The 18,852-nt window shown below is 31.0% G+C and overlaps 3 protein-coding genes across 5 annotated transcripts; 2 read left to right on the forward strand and 1 right to left on the reverse strand.

Annotated features, from left to right (window-relative positions):
* Nucleotides 1–67: 67 nt before the first annotated feature.
* Nucleotides 68–1,689, forward strand: LOC109605668 (mitotic checkpoint protein BUB3). The gene is made up of 5 exons (XM_020022264.2): nucleotides 68–380; nucleotides 437–506; nucleotides 569–1,025; nucleotides 1,085–1,224; nucleotides 1,286–1,689. Exons 1-5 carry the CDS (start codon nucleotides 186–188, stop codon nucleotides 1,414–1,416), a joined length of 993 nt encoding a protein of 330 aa, XP_019877823.1. The 5' UTR covers nucleotides 68–185; the 3' UTR covers nucleotides 1,417–1,689.
* LOC109605669 (uncharacterized) lies at nucleotides 1,402–3,808 on the reverse strand. 2 transcript variants are annotated; one of them, XM_020022265.2, is made up of 4 exons: nucleotides 2,453–2,604; nucleotides 2,205–2,381; nucleotides 1,703–1,817; nucleotides 1,402–1,643 (listed from the first exon to the last, which is right to left on the reverse strand). In XM_020022265.2, exons 1-4 carry the CDS (start codon nucleotides 2,502–2,504, stop codon nucleotides 1,526–1,528), a joined length of 462 nt encoding a protein of 153 aa, XP_019877824.1. In that variant the 5' UTR covers nucleotides 2,505–2,604; the 3' UTR covers nucleotides 1,402–1,525. The 2 variants fall into 2 exon arrangements, 1 of the variants encoding a protein (XP_019877824.1); XR_002191995.2 differs by lacking the exons at nucleotides 2,205–2,381; nucleotides 2,453–2,604 and adding an exon at nucleotides 3,555–3,808 and having other exon boundaries at nucleotides 1,402–1,817.
* A 2,517-nt stretch (nucleotides 3,809–6,325) lies between these two features.
* LOC109608181 (protein inscuteable homolog) lies at nucleotides 6,326–18,395 on the forward strand. Of its 2 annotated transcripts, none has more exons than XM_049965183.1 (5): nucleotides 6,326–6,462; nucleotides 15,135–15,871; nucleotides 16,004–16,237; nucleotides 16,290–17,376; nucleotides 17,694–18,395. In XM_049965183.1, the coding sequence occupies exons 2-5, from the start codon at nucleotides 15,141–15,143 to the stop codon at nucleotides 17,823–17,825; spliced, it is 2,184 nt and encodes a 727-aa protein (XP_049821140.1). In that variant the 5' UTR covers nucleotides 6,326–6,462; nucleotides 15,135–15,140; the 3' UTR covers nucleotides 17,826–18,395. The 2 variants fall into 2 exon arrangements, with proteins under 2 accessions (XP_049821140.1, XP_049821139.1); XM_049965182.1 differs by lacking the exon at nucleotides 6,326–6,462 and adding an exon at nucleotides 11,959–12,054.
* Nucleotides 18,396–18,852: the final 457 nt, after the last annotated feature.

The following is an 18,852-nucleotide window of genomic DNA, read 5'->3' on the forward strand; positions in this document are numbered from 1 at the left end:
TAGCAAGTAATATGGATCTATGCAACTAACATCACACCGAAGTCTCCAAACATTGTATTCAAACCTGCCGACCGTTTGCAACACTGCAATTAGCCTAACATAACCTATTAACACAACAGAACAATTAATTTAAACTTTCCGTTTTTCTATGGAACCTCATAATTAAACCGTCTCAAAGCCACACGATGAAATCTCAAACCGAATACAAACTAAAGTCGGCGCCCGAGGACGCCGTCTCGTCCGTCAAGTTCGGCCCCAACAGCAACCAGTTTTTGTTGGTGGGCGCCTGGGACGGCTACGTACGATTGTACGACGTTACCGCCAACAATTTGCGGCACAAGTACCACCTGGACGCGCCCGTTTTGGACTGCTGTTTCACTGTAAGTGTGAGTTGTGTTGGTACGATGAAGTAACTACAATGTTTATGTGGTTTTAGGACGCCGTTCATTCATACTCGGGGGGCCTGGACAGTAAGCTCAGGACGTTCGACTTTAACACAACCACAGGTTAATTAATTATAAGTCACTTGTTTACTTTAGTTACTGACTGACATGTTTTTACCCCCCAGAGAGCACCATCGGAAGCCACAACGACGCAATTAAATGTGTGGAGTACTGCAGCGACGTGAACGGCATACTGACGGGCAGCTGGGACCACCATATAAAGCTGTGGGACCCGCGAACGCCGATGTGCAACGGCAACTACAACCAAGGCGACAAAGTCTATGCCATGAGTGTGTGCGGTGAAAAACTGGTGGTCGGGACTGCGGGTCGCAAAATATTAGTGTGGGACATACGGAACATGACCTACGCCTTGCAAAAACGCGAGTCCTCGCTCAAATACCAGACCAGGGCCATCAGGTGTTTCCCCAACAAGCAGGGCTTTGTGCTCAGCAGCATCGAGGGGAGGGTGGCCGTCGAATACCTGGACACGAGTCCAGAAATACAAAAGAAGAAGTACGCCTTCAAGTGCCACAGGATTAAGGAGGATGGGACTGAGAAAATATACCCAGTTAACGCCATTAGGTGGGTGAAATTAATACATGTTGGGTGGGTTAGTGTTTTAATTGTTTATTCGGTTTTAGTTTTCACCCCATTCACAACACGTTCGCCACTGGGGGCTCGGACGGGTACGTCAACGTGTGGGACGGCTTCAACAAGAAGAGGTTGTGCCAGTTTCATCAGTACTCAACTTCCATCACGTCCCTTAGTTTTAGTCATAATGGTATGGTGTTTACTGTGGGCATTTTACAAATCTAATCTTGTTGTTGTTGTTGTTGTTGTAGGTTCTGTGCTGGCTATTGCCTGCTCATATTTCTTAGAAGAAGACAATCCTCCGAACCCGCTTCCGGAGAACGCAATTTACGTACGAACAGTGACTGATCAAGAAACAAAACCCAAATACAATAGTTCATAGTTTATTTTATAAATTTTATCCATTTACGTTTCGATTGCATTTTAGTTAAGTATTTATATTTTTACTTATTTGTATCTTGAGTTGTATTATAAAATGTGTATAATTAAATCTAACACAAGAGACTTATTATTGTACAGATGAAGAAAGTTATTGCTGGAAAACTCATTGCTGAGCCTTTATTGCAGGCGTCTGCGTCGTCGCAGCTTTGTACGCAGCCTCTGACGTATCTACAACAACGTGAAAAACATTTTTATACTTGGATATAAGGGAATATTATTTTGTCCACCTGTCTCCATAGAAAAATCCACCACAATGCGACATTCTGACTATTTCTGTGTCGGTTGTTAACGTTCCACTGTCTAAGGCACACCCCCTAAGAGTTATTGTATCTTGATTGTCATCTAAAATATAATTATATATAAAACAAAAACAGTATTTTATTTATATTTGGGCATGATTAACAATATACAATTCGAATTATCAGTTGTTTAATACACACAATCAAATAGTATTTGAAACTGAAGTATCGGCAATGTTCGGGAACGAGTTACCTCATTGGCCAAAGACAAGCCACACCTCCCTTACAATTTTGAAACAATCTGCGCATGCGCAGATGTCGGCACCAAATAGGAACATTCAAAATTTACTTACGAAACGAATAGGTGCACAAAACATTCGTTGGAATTTAATATAAAACTGTTTAATTGTCGGTTTTTACCCTTCAACGGTTGTTTAATTACTATTTTAATGAATAAAAGTGTAAAAAATGGATTGTTTTATTTACATACCAAATACTCCTGTTATTTTAATACAAGAAGTTGCTGGAAACAAACCGTCCCGTCCTTTCCTTCCACCCATACAAGGTGATTGAAAAATATCAGTCGTATAGTTGTTATGAAAAGGATCCTCGCAAGCTTGATAGTCGTTATTAATTGATATACACTTAAAACAATCAATGCCAACGACTAAAAATAGGAATTAGACTTGTTAAATTTAAAAAAACTTACATGTAAACATTAAATATTTGCCCACTCACCTGCAATAAACGAATTAATAAATATTAAAAGCAGAACGCTCAACCAACCCATTTTATAATCGAAATGAAAAGTAATATCATTAATTATTAAATGAGCAGCATGGTGAGGTTCAAGGTTTGAAAACGGTCAAGAATATGTGTGCCACAGCGGAATATCGAACGCCGTTTCCTCAAAATAATCAATAATTTTCCGTGGAACGCTCGTTAATTTATTTTTAGACGCATCCTTGGTTGCATACTTTAAAAATATTAATCGAGATCAAGTAATTAAGCGGTGCTCATTAAATCAGCGGCGCATATTTTAGGTTTTTATTATTTAAAATAATATAAAACTTTAATATTTAAATTAAAATAGAACAATAATATGTCGTAAATTCGATAAATAACTGTATTATATTCAATTTCAATGTGCGCTCTTTTAAATGTGGCTTTTCGCGCCATAAGTAAATCTTAGGTTTTTGATTGGTTCGAACATTTGCGCATTAAGGCCGGGCTATTCTTTTAATGGGAGAGTTGAGGCGTGCCTCTAGCCAGTGAAATAACTCCAAACAAAGTTCCCGAACATTGCCAATTCTTCAGTTTCAAAAAATACTTGTTCGTCTGTATAAAAACAAGAATTGTATTGTTGTTAATATTATTTTTGTGTTTTATACATAAACGAATCACCATAACTGCATAAGTTATAGCATAGAGTTTAAAATAAAACTTTACGAGCAATGTAACTCAAATCTTTGACGTTTAACTATTTAATTATTATAAAAGATTAATTAATCTGTTTTAAGTTTGCTAGATAAAGTTACAGTCGACAAAGGAAAACGAAATGGAACTTGTTTGGGATGGAATTTCATGCTCGACCACGAATTACCTTCGTTTACGCTCTTTTGTCCATGATACCAATAAAAACATGTGCTCAACGTAAAATTAATTTATTTACGACAATCAATTGTGCCAATGGTCGAATTACAGTTATAAAACTGTTCATAGTCTATTTATTTTTACTTATTTAATATAATAAGTCAGTTAATTAAAACAGTTTACTTAAAAGAGCAATTTTTACTAGGAAGACATTGGTTCGTCATGGCAGCACAATTTATTTTTTTACCTTGAATGCGTCGTGATTCAGATTCTTCTGCGTCACTTTAAAGCTGTACGATTTCCGCGTAATACGAAATGATTAATCCAAATCCATTCAGCATTCAAAGGTCGGTGAAAAAAGAAAGTGACATTCATTCATGCCGAATACGTTTTTGACACGTCCATTTGCTGCACAATAAATTAATCTACGTAATAAATTGGATGTTATAAAATCGATCTACAATCGCACAGTTATTTTTACAGCTAATTTAAGTGGGCAAAACTAATGATGGTGAACAGTTTTTTAAAATAATCATAGTTACTAAATAAATGTTACAATAATACAATATTAAAGACAAAATGTTAGGTTAGTTTAGGTTAAAAGTTTTAAATACAATATTAAAGACAAAATGTTAGGTTAGTTTAGGTTAAAAGTTTTAAATTCAATATTAAAGACAAAATCAAAAATGTTTCAGGATAATTTTGTTTATTTATCATTATAAAATAGATCTACAACCACATAGTTGTTTTTAAAGTGGGTAAAAATAATTATAATGTTTACCTACACAAAAACTCTCATATTAAATGAGCAGAACAAGTAGGATAATGTACTTTATCGACAGATTATAAATTAGTGATTCCAAATAACCAATTAAAATCCGGCTAAAATTACAGTTTTCCTGGAATTTATTAATAGTTATATATCCCATGGGAACTGCTTATTATGCAGTGTGTATGGAAGTAATCTTGTTGTTTTAGTTTGCAATATTTATGGTGTTATTTATACTGACGTTACACATCCTCTCTAAATTATAGTATTCAATTACAGATTAAAATGTATGTTATTTTATCTATATGTGGAGATAACTAAATGTTTAATAGTTGTGTGTTTCTTCCTGCAGCACTAGAAAAGTTATTGTTGAATATTTGTTAATATTATCTTGTCTAGCAACAAAAACCAATGTAAATTTCATTGTTTAGGAATGTTTTACCCATTTATCAGTGTCTTCTTCGCTGATAACAAATCGGGTTTTAAAATGGCACGTAGCCTCTGATAATTAACAGTTTGCTCACGTTTTTTATCTGCAACGTTTTCTTGAGGAACTGAAAACATCAAATAACATTCGATTATATTACATTATTATTTTTTATTACAGTTACGTAAGTTTATTTACTTTTAATTTATGTTATGCCATCCCGTATATAAAAAAACATCAAACGGATAATTAATAAGTCGTATCACTATTCAATCACAAATTATTATAATAAAAAAAAACGTGTCGAAGGCCGAAAAAATGTTTGATTTATCTGCAACATGCCAGAAGTTAATGTCGAATAGCATATGCAGTCATCTGGAAATCTTGTCGATCACTTTCGAATTAAGTGAGTTTTTATGAAATTCAATCTGTTATATCATATATAAACTAATAAAAATAATTAATATTCATACATGTATAAATTATATATAAAACTTAATTAATTACTTCTTTATTTAAGTTTTATTCGGTAACAATTAATTAATTAATGTAATAACATGTTCCTAATTATAAATTATACTATATTTAATAGTAATAAATGTTAGGTTAGATTAGGTTAAGTGTCATAAATTATAAATGAAAGGCAACACATCAATAATTTAGTTAAACACCATCAGGTTTATTAAAATACTTACTTCTTTATTTGTGCATGTAAAAACAAGTTCCAGGTTATAAATAAAAGACAACACTTGTATATTTAATAGTAATAAATGTTAGGTTAGTTTAGGTTAAATGTTTTAAATACAGTATTAAACACAGAATCAAAAATATTTCGGAGACTTTATTTTTCATTATATTTTATTGTCGAGGAAAGTAGAAAGAATAAACCTTCATTTATTTTGTTACTCCAACTTATATTTTGTATTTGAAGTTTGTATAGTATGTTACAAATTATAAATGAAACACTACACATAAATAATTTATTTAAATACTATTGGCTTTATTGAAATATTTATTTCTTCATTTGTGCACCTAAAAACAGGTTCTGGGTTATAAATAAAAGACAACACTTGTATATTTAATAGTAATAAATGTTAGGTTACTTTAGGTTTAATGTTTTAAATACAGTATTAAAGACAGAATAAAAAATATTTAGGAGACTTTATTTTTCATTATATTTTATTGTGGAGGAAAATAGAAAAAATAAACCTTCATTTATTATGTTACTCCAACTTATATTTTGTATTTGAAGTTTCTATAGTATGTTACAAATTATAAATGAAACACTACACATAAATAATTTATTTAAATACTATTGGCTTTATTGAAATATTTATTTCTTCATTTGTGCACCTAAAAACAGGTTCTGGGTTAAAAATAAAAGACAACGCTTGTATATTTAATAGTAATAAATGTTAGGTTAGTTTAGGTTTAATGTTTTAAATACAATATTAAAGGCAAAATCAAAATTGTTTTAGAGTCTTCATGATTTATTATACTTTATTATAGAAGAAACTACAAAAAATAAATTCCAGTTTTATTTATAACCCTATTTAATTAAATATGAATTGATTTGTAGACAACCAATAAAATAAACCAACAATATCAAGATCTAACAAGTAGAGATTCAACATAATAAGGGCAAAATAAACCGTTACGATTAAATCCCCACAATTGAACGATCGTTAGGGGATGAAACAGGGTGACATATATCACGGCGTCCAATCGGCTGCCGTGCAAACCGTCCCCACTAAACCAGTGAATGGTTCGTCGTCGAATCAACCATCGCAACACTACGAAGTGATTCAGCGTAGCGCAAACATTTCAAAATTTCGAGCGCGATCATCGGTTTCACTTACTGTGATGTGAATAATTAATTATTATTTTGGTGTACGAGTGTTTTTGTGTGTGGTTTGTGCCTTTGTTTATTTAGATTTCTTGGATTATTTATAACTTGCGGTGAGTATTTTAATGATGTAATTACTTATTGTTATAAAAATGTTTAAAAATAAATTTTAAAATTGTTTATTAACATAAGAACTAGCTAAAATTAATTAATAACTAAAACTATTTTTATTAAATTTTAAAATTTAATATTAATAGAATTTAATATTAATAAAATTTACTAACAATTTATAATAATTTCTAAGCATATTGAGGAAAATGGCGTTTAAAAATGTTGTTATTGAGTTTTTAATAAATTATTCAAAAAAAGCTTTAAAAAATCCCTTAATATTATTAGAAAATTGTGGGAGAAGATTAAATATACAAATAAAATGTTTCTCCATTAAAAAATTATAAAATTTATTAATAATTTATAATAATTTCTATGTTTATTCATGGAAATGGCATTTAAAAATGTTGTTATTGAATTTGAAATAAATTATTCAAATAAAAGCTTTAAAAATTCCCTTTATAATATTAGAAAATTATGGGAGAAAATTAAATATACAAATAAAATGTTTCTCCATTAAAAAAGTTATAAAATTTACTATTAATTTATAATAATTTCTATGTTTATTAATGGAAATGGCATTTAGAAATGTGGTTATTGAGTTTTTAATAAATTATTCAAGTAAAAGCTTTAAAAATTCTTTTAATATTATTAGAAAATTATGGGAGAAGATTAAATATACAAATAAAATGTTTCTCCATTAAAAAAGTTATAAAATTTATTAACAATTTATAATAATTTCTATGTTTATTCATGGAAGTGGCATTTAAAAATGTTGTTATTGAGTTTTTAATAAATTATTCAAGTAAAAGCTTCAAAAATTCCCTTAATATTATTAGAAAATTATGGGAGAAGATATAAGTATCCATCAAAAAAGTAATAAAATTTATTAATAATTTATAATAATTTCTATATTTATTGAGGGAAAGATTCCATCATTAAAAAAGTTACAAAATTTATTAATAATTTATAATAATTTCTATGTATATTAAGGTATTTAAAATTTTTTTATTAAGTTTATTGAAGCATTTAAAAAAGCTTCAGGTACAGTTTGCAGTAATATTGTTTATCTTTACCAAATGAAAAAAGTATAAAGTCATAAAGTCATGTATTAACTAACAAATGAATAGACAAATAAATCAATGGGGATGCCAATTTCAAAATCGACCAAAAACTAACAATAAAATCATCCACAAAATGGACAAACATGAAAACACAGTGGATTGTGTACTAATAAAAACACCAGGTGGACACGTGTGGCACACGTGCCTGGAAAAAGTAATGCACCCGCGCACACCCCTATGATTTTGCCCCTGAAACATCTGTCCCACGCTCCCATATGCCACTGCCTCAATGTTTTGAATTTTAATCGTGTTTCGGACTCTTCTTACTGTTAAAGATAGGAATATTGTTTGAAACACATAAATTGATTCAGTACGAACTAATTAATGCAAAATTAATCTGTGAGGCGTTCAATTTATGTAAATCCGTTGATTATTTGCAGATTTCAGATTATTAAATCTCAATTAGAGGTTAATTAATAACTTATGCAACGTTCCTTTTGTTTGTGCTTTGTATAATATGAGTGTATGTAAACGTGAGACTTGTTTAGTTGCAAAAACTAAAGCAATAAATATTAAAATGTTGTTCTTTCCTCTTCCAGTATATTTAAATGAAACAAAATTGCAGAGAAATATGTTTCATTCTGTTGGTAATCAACCTTCTACCCAAACTAACCTAACTTACTGCGGTCAAATAATAAACGTCAGTTTTAACTAGCTTTGGAGAATTTAACACATAACATTTAAATAATTGATAGGCACATGAACAAATATCAGGATTATGTGGTGGATGAGGCAAAACTTCCCATTTAACAGTTTGGAGGTACCCAACCTAACCTAACTTTCTACAGTCAAAGGATAAACGTCCATTTTGTCTTGAACAGGAATATTTAATTAATATTTATATATAATTAAGTCTCTTGATACACACATGGCCCAATAATAACATTAATAGTCTATTAATATTTCAAGTATTTAAAAGCTTCCTTTCCGTTCAATTACTGCATTGATAACGGTCACAAGAGCCTCTTCAAAATCATTTTAATACGCACAAATACAGTCCAATTACTTTGGAACGACTAATATTAGTCAAAGATTGAATCTGATAATAACTGAAATAAAACTAATGGAAGTTTTGAACATACTTTTGATGTGACCACACATTCATAAACACAAAATCGTTGATTACTCAATCGAATCACCGATTTAATAACGACACACCGTCGTACAAGTCAATTATAACAGTTCAAGGCATATGGGTATATCGGCCCATTGTGCACTGTTCGACTGGTCCATTGAACGCGTGTAAAAAGGAACACACACACAATCGTCGATCGGAACGTCTCAAGCCTCTCGCAGCTGTCCCGATGTTCTCGCGGTGGTTCCAGGTGCGAGATGCCGATTACAGATGTTCCGGGGATGAATCGATACCTTCTCGGAGTGTGCTGAGATTTTGAATTTTAATCTTTATGCCTATTGTTTGGTTTTGCATATCCTGGGATCATTTTTAACTGTGATAAATTTATATTTTTTATGATTATTCTTTTATTTATCAACGTTTTTTATATTCTTCACACAATGTGGGACGTTTTTAATATTATATTTATTGGATTGTCTGTTAAAAAGACAGTAGTAACTATACTTCTCTAATAAGTGATACATTCTATACATTTTTAATGATATAACATTTTGTATTTCATCTTCTCCCATAATTTTCTAATAATATTAAGAGAATTTTTAAAGCTTTTACTTGAATATTTTATTAAAAACTCAATAACAACATATTTAAATGCCATTTCTGTGAATAAACATAGAAATTATTATAAATTATTAATAAATTTGTAATTTTTTTAAAGGAGAAACATTTTATTTGTATACATATTTAATATTCTCCCACAAAATTAAAGGAATTTTTAAAGGTTTTACTTGAATATTTTATTAAAAACTGAATAACAACTTTTTTAAATGCCATTTTTATGAATAAACATAGGAATTATTAATAAATTTGTAACTTTTTTAATAGAGAAACGTTTTATTTGTATATTTAGTCTTCTCCCATAATTTTCTAATAATATTAAGGGAATTTTTACAGCTTTTACTTGAATATTTTATTAACAACTCAATGACAACAATTTTAAATGATATTTCAGTGAATAAACATAGAAATTATTATAAATTGTTAATAAATTTTATAATTTTTTAATGGAGGAAAATTTTATTAGTATATTTCATCTTCTTCCATAATTTTCTAATAATATTAAAGGAATTTTTAAAGCTTTTACTTGAATATTTTATTAAAAACTCAATAACAACAATTTTAAATGATATTTTCTTGAATAAACATAGAAATTATTATAAATTGTTAATAAGTTTTGTAATTTTTTTAATGGAGGAACATTTTATTTGTATATTTAATATTCTCCCACAATTTTCTAATAATATTAAGGGAATTATTAAAGCTTTTACTTGAATATTTTATTAAAAACTCAATAACAACAATTTTAAATGATATTTCCTTGAATAAACATAGAAATTATTATAAATTGATAATAAGTTTTATAATTTTTTTAATGGAAGAACATTTTATTTGTATATTTAATCTTCTCCCACAATTTTCTAATAATATTAAGGGAATTATTAAAGCTTTTACTTGAATATTTTATTAAAAAATCAATAACAACAATTTTAACTGATATTTCCATGAATAAACATAGAAATTATTATAAATTGTTAATAATTTTTATTATTTTTTTAATGGAGGAACATTCTATTTGTATATTTTATCTTCTCCCATAATTTTCTAATAATATTAAAGGAATTTTTAAAGCTTTTTCTTGAATATTTTATTAAAAACTCAATAACAACAATTTTAAATGATATTTCCATGAATAAACATAAAAATTATTATAAATTGTTAATAAATTTTATAATTTTTTTAATGGAGGAACATTTTATTTATATATTTCATCTTCTCCCATAATTTTCTAATAATATTAAAGAAATTTTTAAAGCTTTTACTTGAATATTTTATTAAAAACTCAAAAACAACAATTTTAAATATCATTTGCCTAAATAAACACAGAAATTATTAATAAATTTTATAATTTTTTAATGGAGAAACCTTTATAACTATAGTTTTCACTTTTGTCCATTTTGTGGACGATTTTAGTTGGTTAAAACGTCAAACAATATTATTAAAAATTTAAAACATTTCTTTAATATTAGTAATCAACCTCAAAATTAACTCCTGACTCGACTAATGACGAATAAATGTCTTTCCCCGGCGAATTATTAAGAAACAATTAAATTTCTTTCAACTCTTACCAAGAACATTAAGTTAATAATTAATTGGAAATCGTTTCGATCATCATTAAAATCGTATTTTTACAATAAACGTCAGGAATGCGAAAACGTAACTGTGTCATCCAGTTATTGGCCGAAGTGATGGAAAATCGACGAATTTTACGTAGACAGTTGCCTTGAAGTGCCTGTAATGCAATTACGCTAATAAGAATAACCGCGGTGTTAAATTAGACCGTTGTGCAACTGTCGGATTCAATTACTAAGCAGTTGACACAATTTTTGTTTGTTCGTGTTGAATCACTGAAGCAATTTGTTACTAATCAACATTTTTCGATCACACCTTCCACACTGCATAATATAATTGTGTTTTTTCATCAGTTTTGAAACACCAGCAGATTATTTATATATAAATATTTATTTAAACACGAACGTAACGTATTTTACAAAGTCATACGGGCGTTGATTATGAACCATTAATTAAGGTGCTCTTGATACGGGTGGTGAGTACGTTTAACCGATGGCTCGTGCTTAAGAGCAAGACAAACTTTACAGACACGCGTCCACCCCATTTGAAAGTTCACGGACTCCGACCACAGGACCGGAAGGATGTCCCAAACGTCGGGGAAGCACCCAGCCATAACCTCCTAACTTTCTTCTTAATATTTTATACCAAAATTATGGTTGTTTTTGTAGTAATATGCCACAAAATCTTACTTTTTATTTAGGTTTGTAGATAATAAATTTGTGTGTGTACTAAAATTTCTCTTTCACAGTGATATTTAATCGTAAAAGTGAACCTAACGAGATATCATAATTGTTCAACAGTTTTAAATAATTATGTTAATGTGATTTCACTTTTTTTTTTTAAATTAGTATTATTATTAGACAGACAATATTTTATTATTAACTTTCAGATAAAAAATGAATCATGTTTGTTTTATGCTTTACTTTAATTATATTTATGGTTTAGTTTAGGCGTGTCAAGAATAAATAAATCACTATCATTTAAGTGGTTTATTGATAAATAAATACCTACCTTGCATTCCGATGTATTACACAACTTTATCAAGTTGTCAATATTATATTGTTTTAGAGCAATTCGTGTTGGATTTATCACAAGTCAAGAATTTTATGATTATCGATTTCATTTTTAGTATTTATGTCGTTACATGTACAGCTGTTTGAAAGTTTGTCGGTTGTAAAATGAAAAACTTACAAGTTTATGCCAGATTGGTAAGTTTTTCTTCAGTTTAAACACATATTAACATCAATACATAAAAAATAAGGTTGAAATTAATAATAATCTATGCTTAAATACATCTAAATACTTATTTTTATTATTAATTTCTTAGAAAATTTGTAGTTTATTGTTAATTTATTGAATTTGCAACAATAAACTGACAATGCCTTACTTTAGTTAATGATTTGTTGTTAAATTTTACTTAATTTAAGTCCAAATTTCAGAAAATTAATGTTGTTTCTAAATAATAATTTGTCATTTTTGAATATTTGACAATAAACTGACAACGACTTACTTTGGTTACTGATTTATTGTTAATTTTTACTTAATTTAAGTCCAAAGTTAAGAAAATTAACATTGTAATTGAATAATAATTTGTCATTTTTGAATATTTGACAATAAACTGACAACGACTTACTTTGGTTACTGATTTATTGTTAATTTTTACTTAATTTAAGTCCAAAGTTAAGAAAATTAACATTGTAATTGAATAATAATTTATCATTTTTGAATATTTGACAATAAACTGACAATGACTTACTTTGGTTACTGATTTATTGTTAATTTTTACTTAATTTAAGTCCAAAGTTAAGAAAATTAACATTGTAATTGAATAATAATTTGTCATTTTTGAATATTTGACAATAAACTGACAACGACTTACTTTGGTTACTGATTTATTGTTAATTTTTACTTAATTTAAGTCCAAAGTTAAGAAAATTAACATTGTAATTGAATAATAATTTGTCATTTTTGAATATTTGACAATAAACTGACAACGACTTACTTTGGTTACTGATTTATTGTTAATTTTTACTTAATTTAAGTCCAAAGTTAAGAAAATTAACATTGTAATTGAATAATAATTTGTCATTTTTGAATATTTGACAATAAACTGACAACGACTTACTTTGGTTACTGATTTATTGTTAATTTTTACTTAATTTAAGTCCAAAGTTAAGAAAATTAACATTGTAATTGAATAATAATTTGTCATTTTTGAATATTTGACAATAAACTGACAACGACTTACTTTGGTTACTGATTTATTGTTAATTTTTACTTAATTTAAGTCCTAAGTTAAGGAAATTAACATTGTAACTGAATAATAATTTGTCATTTCTGAATATTTAACAATAAACTGACAATGACTTACTTTGGTAACTGATTTATTGTTACTTTTTACTTAATTTAAGTCAAAATTTAAGAAAATTAACATTGTAACTGAATAATAATTTGTCATTTCTGAATATTTAACAATAAACTGACAATGACTTACTTTGGTTATTGATTTATTATTAATTTTTATTTAATTTAAATCCAAAGTTAAGAAAATTAGCATTGTAATTGAATAATAATTTGTCATTTCTGAATATTTAACAATAAACTGACAATGACTTACTTTGGTTATTAATTTATTGTTAATTTTTATTTAATATAAGTCCAAAGTTAAGAAAATTAACATTGTAACTGAATAATAATTTGTCATTTCTGAATATTTAACAATAAATTGACAATGACTTAATTTGGTTACTGATTTATTATCAATTTTTACTTAATTTAAGTCGAAAGTTAAGAAAATTGATATTGTAACTGAATAATAATTTGTCATTTCTGAATATTTATCAATAAACTGACAATGACTTACTTTGGTTACTGATTTATTGTTCATTCTGACTTAATTTAAGTCCAAAGTTAGACAATGAATATTGTAACTGAATAATAATTTGTAATTTAAATTCTAAATTAAGAAAATTAATACTTTTACTAAATAATAATTTGTCGTTTCTGAGTATTTAAAAAAAAATGACAATTTCTTATATTGGTTATTGATTAAATGTTAATCTTTAATATAAATTAAATTCAATTAGGTGAATTAATATTAAATTACTGATTAATTAAGTTAATTGTTCATCTAAAAAATTGAAAATTAATGACAGGTACATTTTTTTATTTATTAACTATCATTCAGTTAATTAAATCGTCAAAATAAATATTGTTAATACATTGTTAAACTAAATTATTCAACACGTGTGCTTAATTGCTCACATTTATAAAAAATCTGAGAAATTAATGACTAAGTTAACCAAGTGAATAATTGTTTACCATAAAATAAATTATAAAAAATAATTTGGCCTAATATCAACAGGTTTCCATCGGTTAACGGACCACAAAAATAATATGTATGTAAAATAACGGAGCTGTTAAAAATTTCAAATCAAATTATTGCATATTGTTCCCATAACTGAATTACCAATTATTGTTAATTATTTCTATTTAAATTCACAGTCATCCGAATGATTCAGAACTGATTAAATTAAAACAACCGGTGTTTATCTACACCTGACGATGATAATGGTAAACAAATATTGACTAATTATTTATGAATGTTCGATATAGATTTATGAAAATATTCAGTTATTGGATCAGTGTTCACCATTCCATTTTATAACAGTAAGTTTATTTAATTTAATTCGCCTTTAAACGTTTCACGGATTGTTGTTTTAAATGGCATGACTGAACCAGTAAACAATAGTAAATGTTTATAAGCCACGAATAATTAAGAAAAGTAATTAATACACAACGTTACCGGATTTAAAACAAATAAAACAATACAGTTACACCAAAGATTTAAGTTTAATTTTTTACAATTTTCTCATCTGGTACTAATTAGAGGTTGACCCAAGTTGATACAATTTTTAAGTGGTCCAACAATAACAATAACCCACATTATAAATAAGTTGGTGAGGTTCTTGAACTGGTAGATGCATGTTTTTACTAAGTGTTTGTTTAATGATAATGGAATGTTTATGTTAACTTAACAATTACATTGTACACTACGAAGATGTCAAAGAGTTGTGTCGTAGAAAGTTATGTACAATGTTTATAGTGAAATTAGTTCATTAAAACAAAACAGTTAGACTACTTTTGCTGGTTAATCTAAAGTAAATTGCATCTTATCAGTACGGTACTCAAAGGGTACCATTCAATAAACCTGGGGGACTGTTATACGGCAGCTGTGCAAATTCAAAACATGTCAAACGTTTGATTTTAGTAAACATTCCCGTTACAGAACAACATGGGAGAGTTCCAAAGGAGCCCCAGCAAAGTCTGGTGGGGCAGCGAGGCCCTGGAATGGCGTGAACACTCGGCCAGTCCCGGAAGCCAAGACTCCGGGTTTTCGGACACCGAAAGCTCCAACAACTCCGAAAACCAACAAAAGAAGGAAACCCCAGCCAAACGCATACCCAAGGAGATCTTCAAAGAACTGAAATCCGACGAGAACTTGTCCAGCAACTTCAAGGAAAAGACTACGCCCAGCAAAGTACTACTCAACGGCACCACCCGCCTGGCAAAAACCGAAATTAAGAAAGACCCACTCCCGGTGGGCACCAACAGTGAGCCCAGCAAGAAGCACAGGTACACGAAACATTCACCCAAAGTCAGCCGGAACTTGTTCAACACGAAACCGAAGGAATCCTCGAGGAACGCGACGGATAATCAGTATGCAGGCGACGTCACCACGAACACATGCGACGACAGCATCGAATTACAAACCCAGAGTTTACCCATCGTCGAATCGGACAAGTACTTCGTCCGTGTCGTTAACAAATCGGCGCCGCCCGACCTGGACGCGGAGGATGAGGCGGTCACCTCCTTCAACAGTCTGTCCAGCGATGACGAGAGCGAGCTCGAGTGTCTCTTCGGTCCGGACTCCCCCAAGCACACGTCCACGCCCAAGGCGCCGAACATGAGGCACTTCAGGCAGAAGCTGCCCTTGAATCTCTATCTCAAATACCAGGAGGAGAGGTGAGTCTAATTAAAACCATCACCGCTTAATTGACCGTAAAATTGATTCCACTACAATTGTGTTCAAGGACTCCACACACAAAAACGTGAGTTGTGTAATCGTGATTGAATTGGAATTAATTTTGTTTTCAGGGTACCACCGATAAAAACAGAAACTGACTTACCAGACAACAAGGCGGTACTGAAGTGGATGGAGGAGGCTAAGTACAGCTACGAACAGGAGTGCATGACAACCCTCCAATGTAAATCGATAATGAGTGACCTGGGGCACAAGGTGTCCCAACTGGCCGCCGCCACCACCGAAAACATCCGCGACATCCTGCAGCACGCCCGGACCATCGAACTTGAGTACCAAAACCTCAACAGGTAAATTTAACACCAACACCCCAACTAAGGTACTAATTAGCTTCATTTTTAGTGAGACAATCCACCTGGAGCCCCTGATACAAAGCCTGGCGGGCAACATTTTGGACTTCCTCAAACGCCACACTCAGCACATCAGCTCCAACATCTTAGTCCTGCACGACACCATCAAAAAACCAAAGACGGTGGAAACCCTGAAGCTGGTGTCCAAGTTGTTCACCTCCTGGCAGGACGTCTTGTCCGAGTTACTAACGTCAGCAGTCAAAGACCTAGTTGACAAGCTCGAGTGCCCCAAATCCGACCTAGACCTAAGAGCCACCACCACAGGGATCACTTCCATAGCCCTGCGACACGAAGAACTCATCGAAACCTTCACAAAGCTGGACGTGATCCCCATATTGGTGATCCTGTGCGAGAAGTGCGAGGGCTCATCCCTCAGGAGTCTCCTGCTCCGCTCCCTGACGACGATGTGCATGAACGCCTCGGCGGTACGGCAGTTCGAAAAGTACTCGGGGGTGGAACTGATTGCTGATACGGTAGAGGAGGAGTCCAGGCCTGAGCCGGAACGTTCGGAGGCCGTGGCTCTGTTGGCCCAGGTCACCGCCCCTTGGATCGAGGACAACCACAACGTCAAGGGCCTGGCCGAGTACTCCCACCGACTGGTGGAGTCGTTGACTAAGTTTGCGGGTGCCACCAAGTGTTGCCAGAACTTGCTCCTGTGTGCTGCCGCCTTAGCCAACCTCTCCTCGATGGACCCCACCAGCATCATCTACATGGTGGAGGCCGGTACCATCGATGTGTTTTTGATGGCTGTTAAAGTACGGGGACCCGGGGCTTCGTTGTATTTGCTGGAGCAGGTCGCCACTTTGATAGCGAACATGTCGGCTGTGGAGTCGGCCAGGAGGCACCTCAGCCAACTGGACACGTCGGCCGCCTTGTTGTACTGCCTGCAGGCGTGCAGGTCCGGCGAGGACGTCGAGAGGAGGCTGCAGCAGAAGACGATGATCGCCCTGTCCAGGCTGTGCGGAGACCCGGACGTCGCCGGACAGATTGTCAGCATGGGGGGCGTGGACAAGTTGGTGAACATGTGCAGGGAGAAGAAGGACCGATTCGACAGCGACGCCGTCTTGGTCGCCGCTCTGGTACGTTGATTCCTTATTGGGTCGGTGTTGTATCGTTCTGTAATAACCGAATGGACGTAAAAAATACGATTATAACTGAATGCGGCATTAAACCGGTGCAAAGTGCTGAGGAATTTTCTTTTACTGGTTACATCATAAAGCTATAATAAATTACGGGGAAATTAAACTGAATGGGAATATGTAGTGCTTTTTACTCCATCAATTATAACAGGATACGCTTCAAACTCGGATATTATTAAAACCGTGTATACAACGTTGAACTATATTACTCAGTAGAAAAATAAGCTGTTTATTAACTGAACGTTTTTATTTTACAGGCGACTCTACGTAAAATCGTAGACATCTGCGGCACCGACATATTGAGTGCCCAGGACGCCCAAGAGTTGGTTGAACCGAAGCTGTTGGACTCGTTTTTGGCATACTCGACGCAAAACGAAAGCTACGTCTAGATGCCAAAAGACAAACCTTCTTGTGAATCTGTACGTTGATGTGTTCCCTTACAAATTTGTTACAGTACTTCAAACTTACAGTTAATACATAATTTCACACATTTTTCTTACATATTATTATGTAAATTTATTAATTATATTAATTTTTAGTACTGTAATAAAAATACTTTCTAGTCTCAAATACATTTTATGTATTATATAATTTAGAACCAATAAGTTTCCCCTGAATATATTATACAATATATTCTTACAGGATTAACTGAATCAACTAAATGATTTACATACTACAAAACTACAAACATATGTAAATCCTTTAATTATAAACTTGGTTCTAATTTATGTACTTTTCCAGTATTTGTAATAATTACAATTTATACTAGTTATAGTTTGTTTATTAGTATTAAACACTAATTATTTATTAACAATTTTATGCCAATTGTATAATTTGAGAATATATTAACTTTTATAAATGTTTATTGTTTTCTTTATTTATTTATGATATTTTAATTGACCATGTATAATAATTATTATTTTTAAAATGCGTTTAAATTTTATGTTTTCTACTTAAGGCATAAATTACATGTAATTTACATAATGTAATGAAGTTATTATAATTTGAAACTGTGTTTCCAAAATATAGTAACTCCGTTCTTTTAATTACGTGTGAATTGTATTAATTAAGATGTTACCATATGTGTAGTTTAATAAATACATATCTAATATATTTGATTGTTTTATTTAATTAATATAATCTTTAACAAATATTTAAATGGATCAGCATCAGATCATATAAGGAACACTTCTTGTTGGGGTTAATCACTTAAAGTCGATGAGAAAGCTTCTTGAACATCTTAAAATTTAAAAGAAACCCACTATATTTTATAACCATTTCTTTGGGCTATTCTACTGCCCTTAAGTACTCAGAGATTTCTATTATATTTCTGCACCTTGAACCTTGAATACGATGTATTGTGCTCAAAGGTATTATTAAACAGAATAAGAATAATCTATAATATCTATAATAAAT

Source organism: Aethina tumida, chromosome 3, assembly GCF_024364675.1.
Source record: "Aethina tumida isolate Nest 87 chromosome 3, icAetTumi1.1, whole genome shotgun sequence".
Taxonomy (NCBI): domain Eukaryota; kingdom Metazoa; phylum Arthropoda; class Insecta; order Coleoptera; family Nitidulidae; genus Aethina; species Aethina tumida.

Bases quoted from the DNA above. Each gene is read 5' to 3' on its own strand.
- LOC109605668 (XM_020022264.2), top strand. From the start codon at position 186: ATGAAATCTCAAACCGAATACAAACTAAAGTCGGCGCCCGAGGACGCC. The intron at 507-568 runs GTTAATTAATTA...TTTACCCCCCAG, and splicing joins CGACTTTAACACAACCACAG to AGAGCACCATCGGAAGCCAC. The intron at 1,026-1,084 runs GTGGGTGAAATT...ATTCGGTTTTAG, and splicing joins TACCCAGTTAACGCCATTAG to TTTTCACCCCATTCACAACA.
- LOC109608181 (XM_049965182.1), top strand. From the start codon at position 12,025: ATGAAAAACTTACAAGTTTATGCCAGATTG. The intron at 12,055-15,134 runs GTAAGTTTTTCT...TTCCCGTTACAG, and splicing joins TACAAGTTTATGCCAGATTG to AACAACATGGGAGAGTTCCA. The intron at 16,238-16,289 runs GTAAATTTAACA...CTTCATTTTTAG, and splicing joins GAGTACCAAAACCTCAACAG to TGAGACAATCCACCTGGAGC.
- LOC109605669 (XM_020022265.2), bottom strand. From the start codon at position 2,504: ATGGGTTGGTTGAGCGTTCTGCTTTTAATATTTATTAATTCGTTTATT. The intron at 2,382-2,452 runs GTGAGTGGGCAA...TCCTATTTTTAG, and splicing joins TATTAATTCGTTTATTGCAG to TCGTTGGCATTGATTGTTTT. The intron at 1,644-1,702 runs GTGGACAAAATA...ACGTTGTTGTAG, and splicing joins GGATTTTTCTATGGAGACAG to ATACGTCAGAGGCTGCGTAC.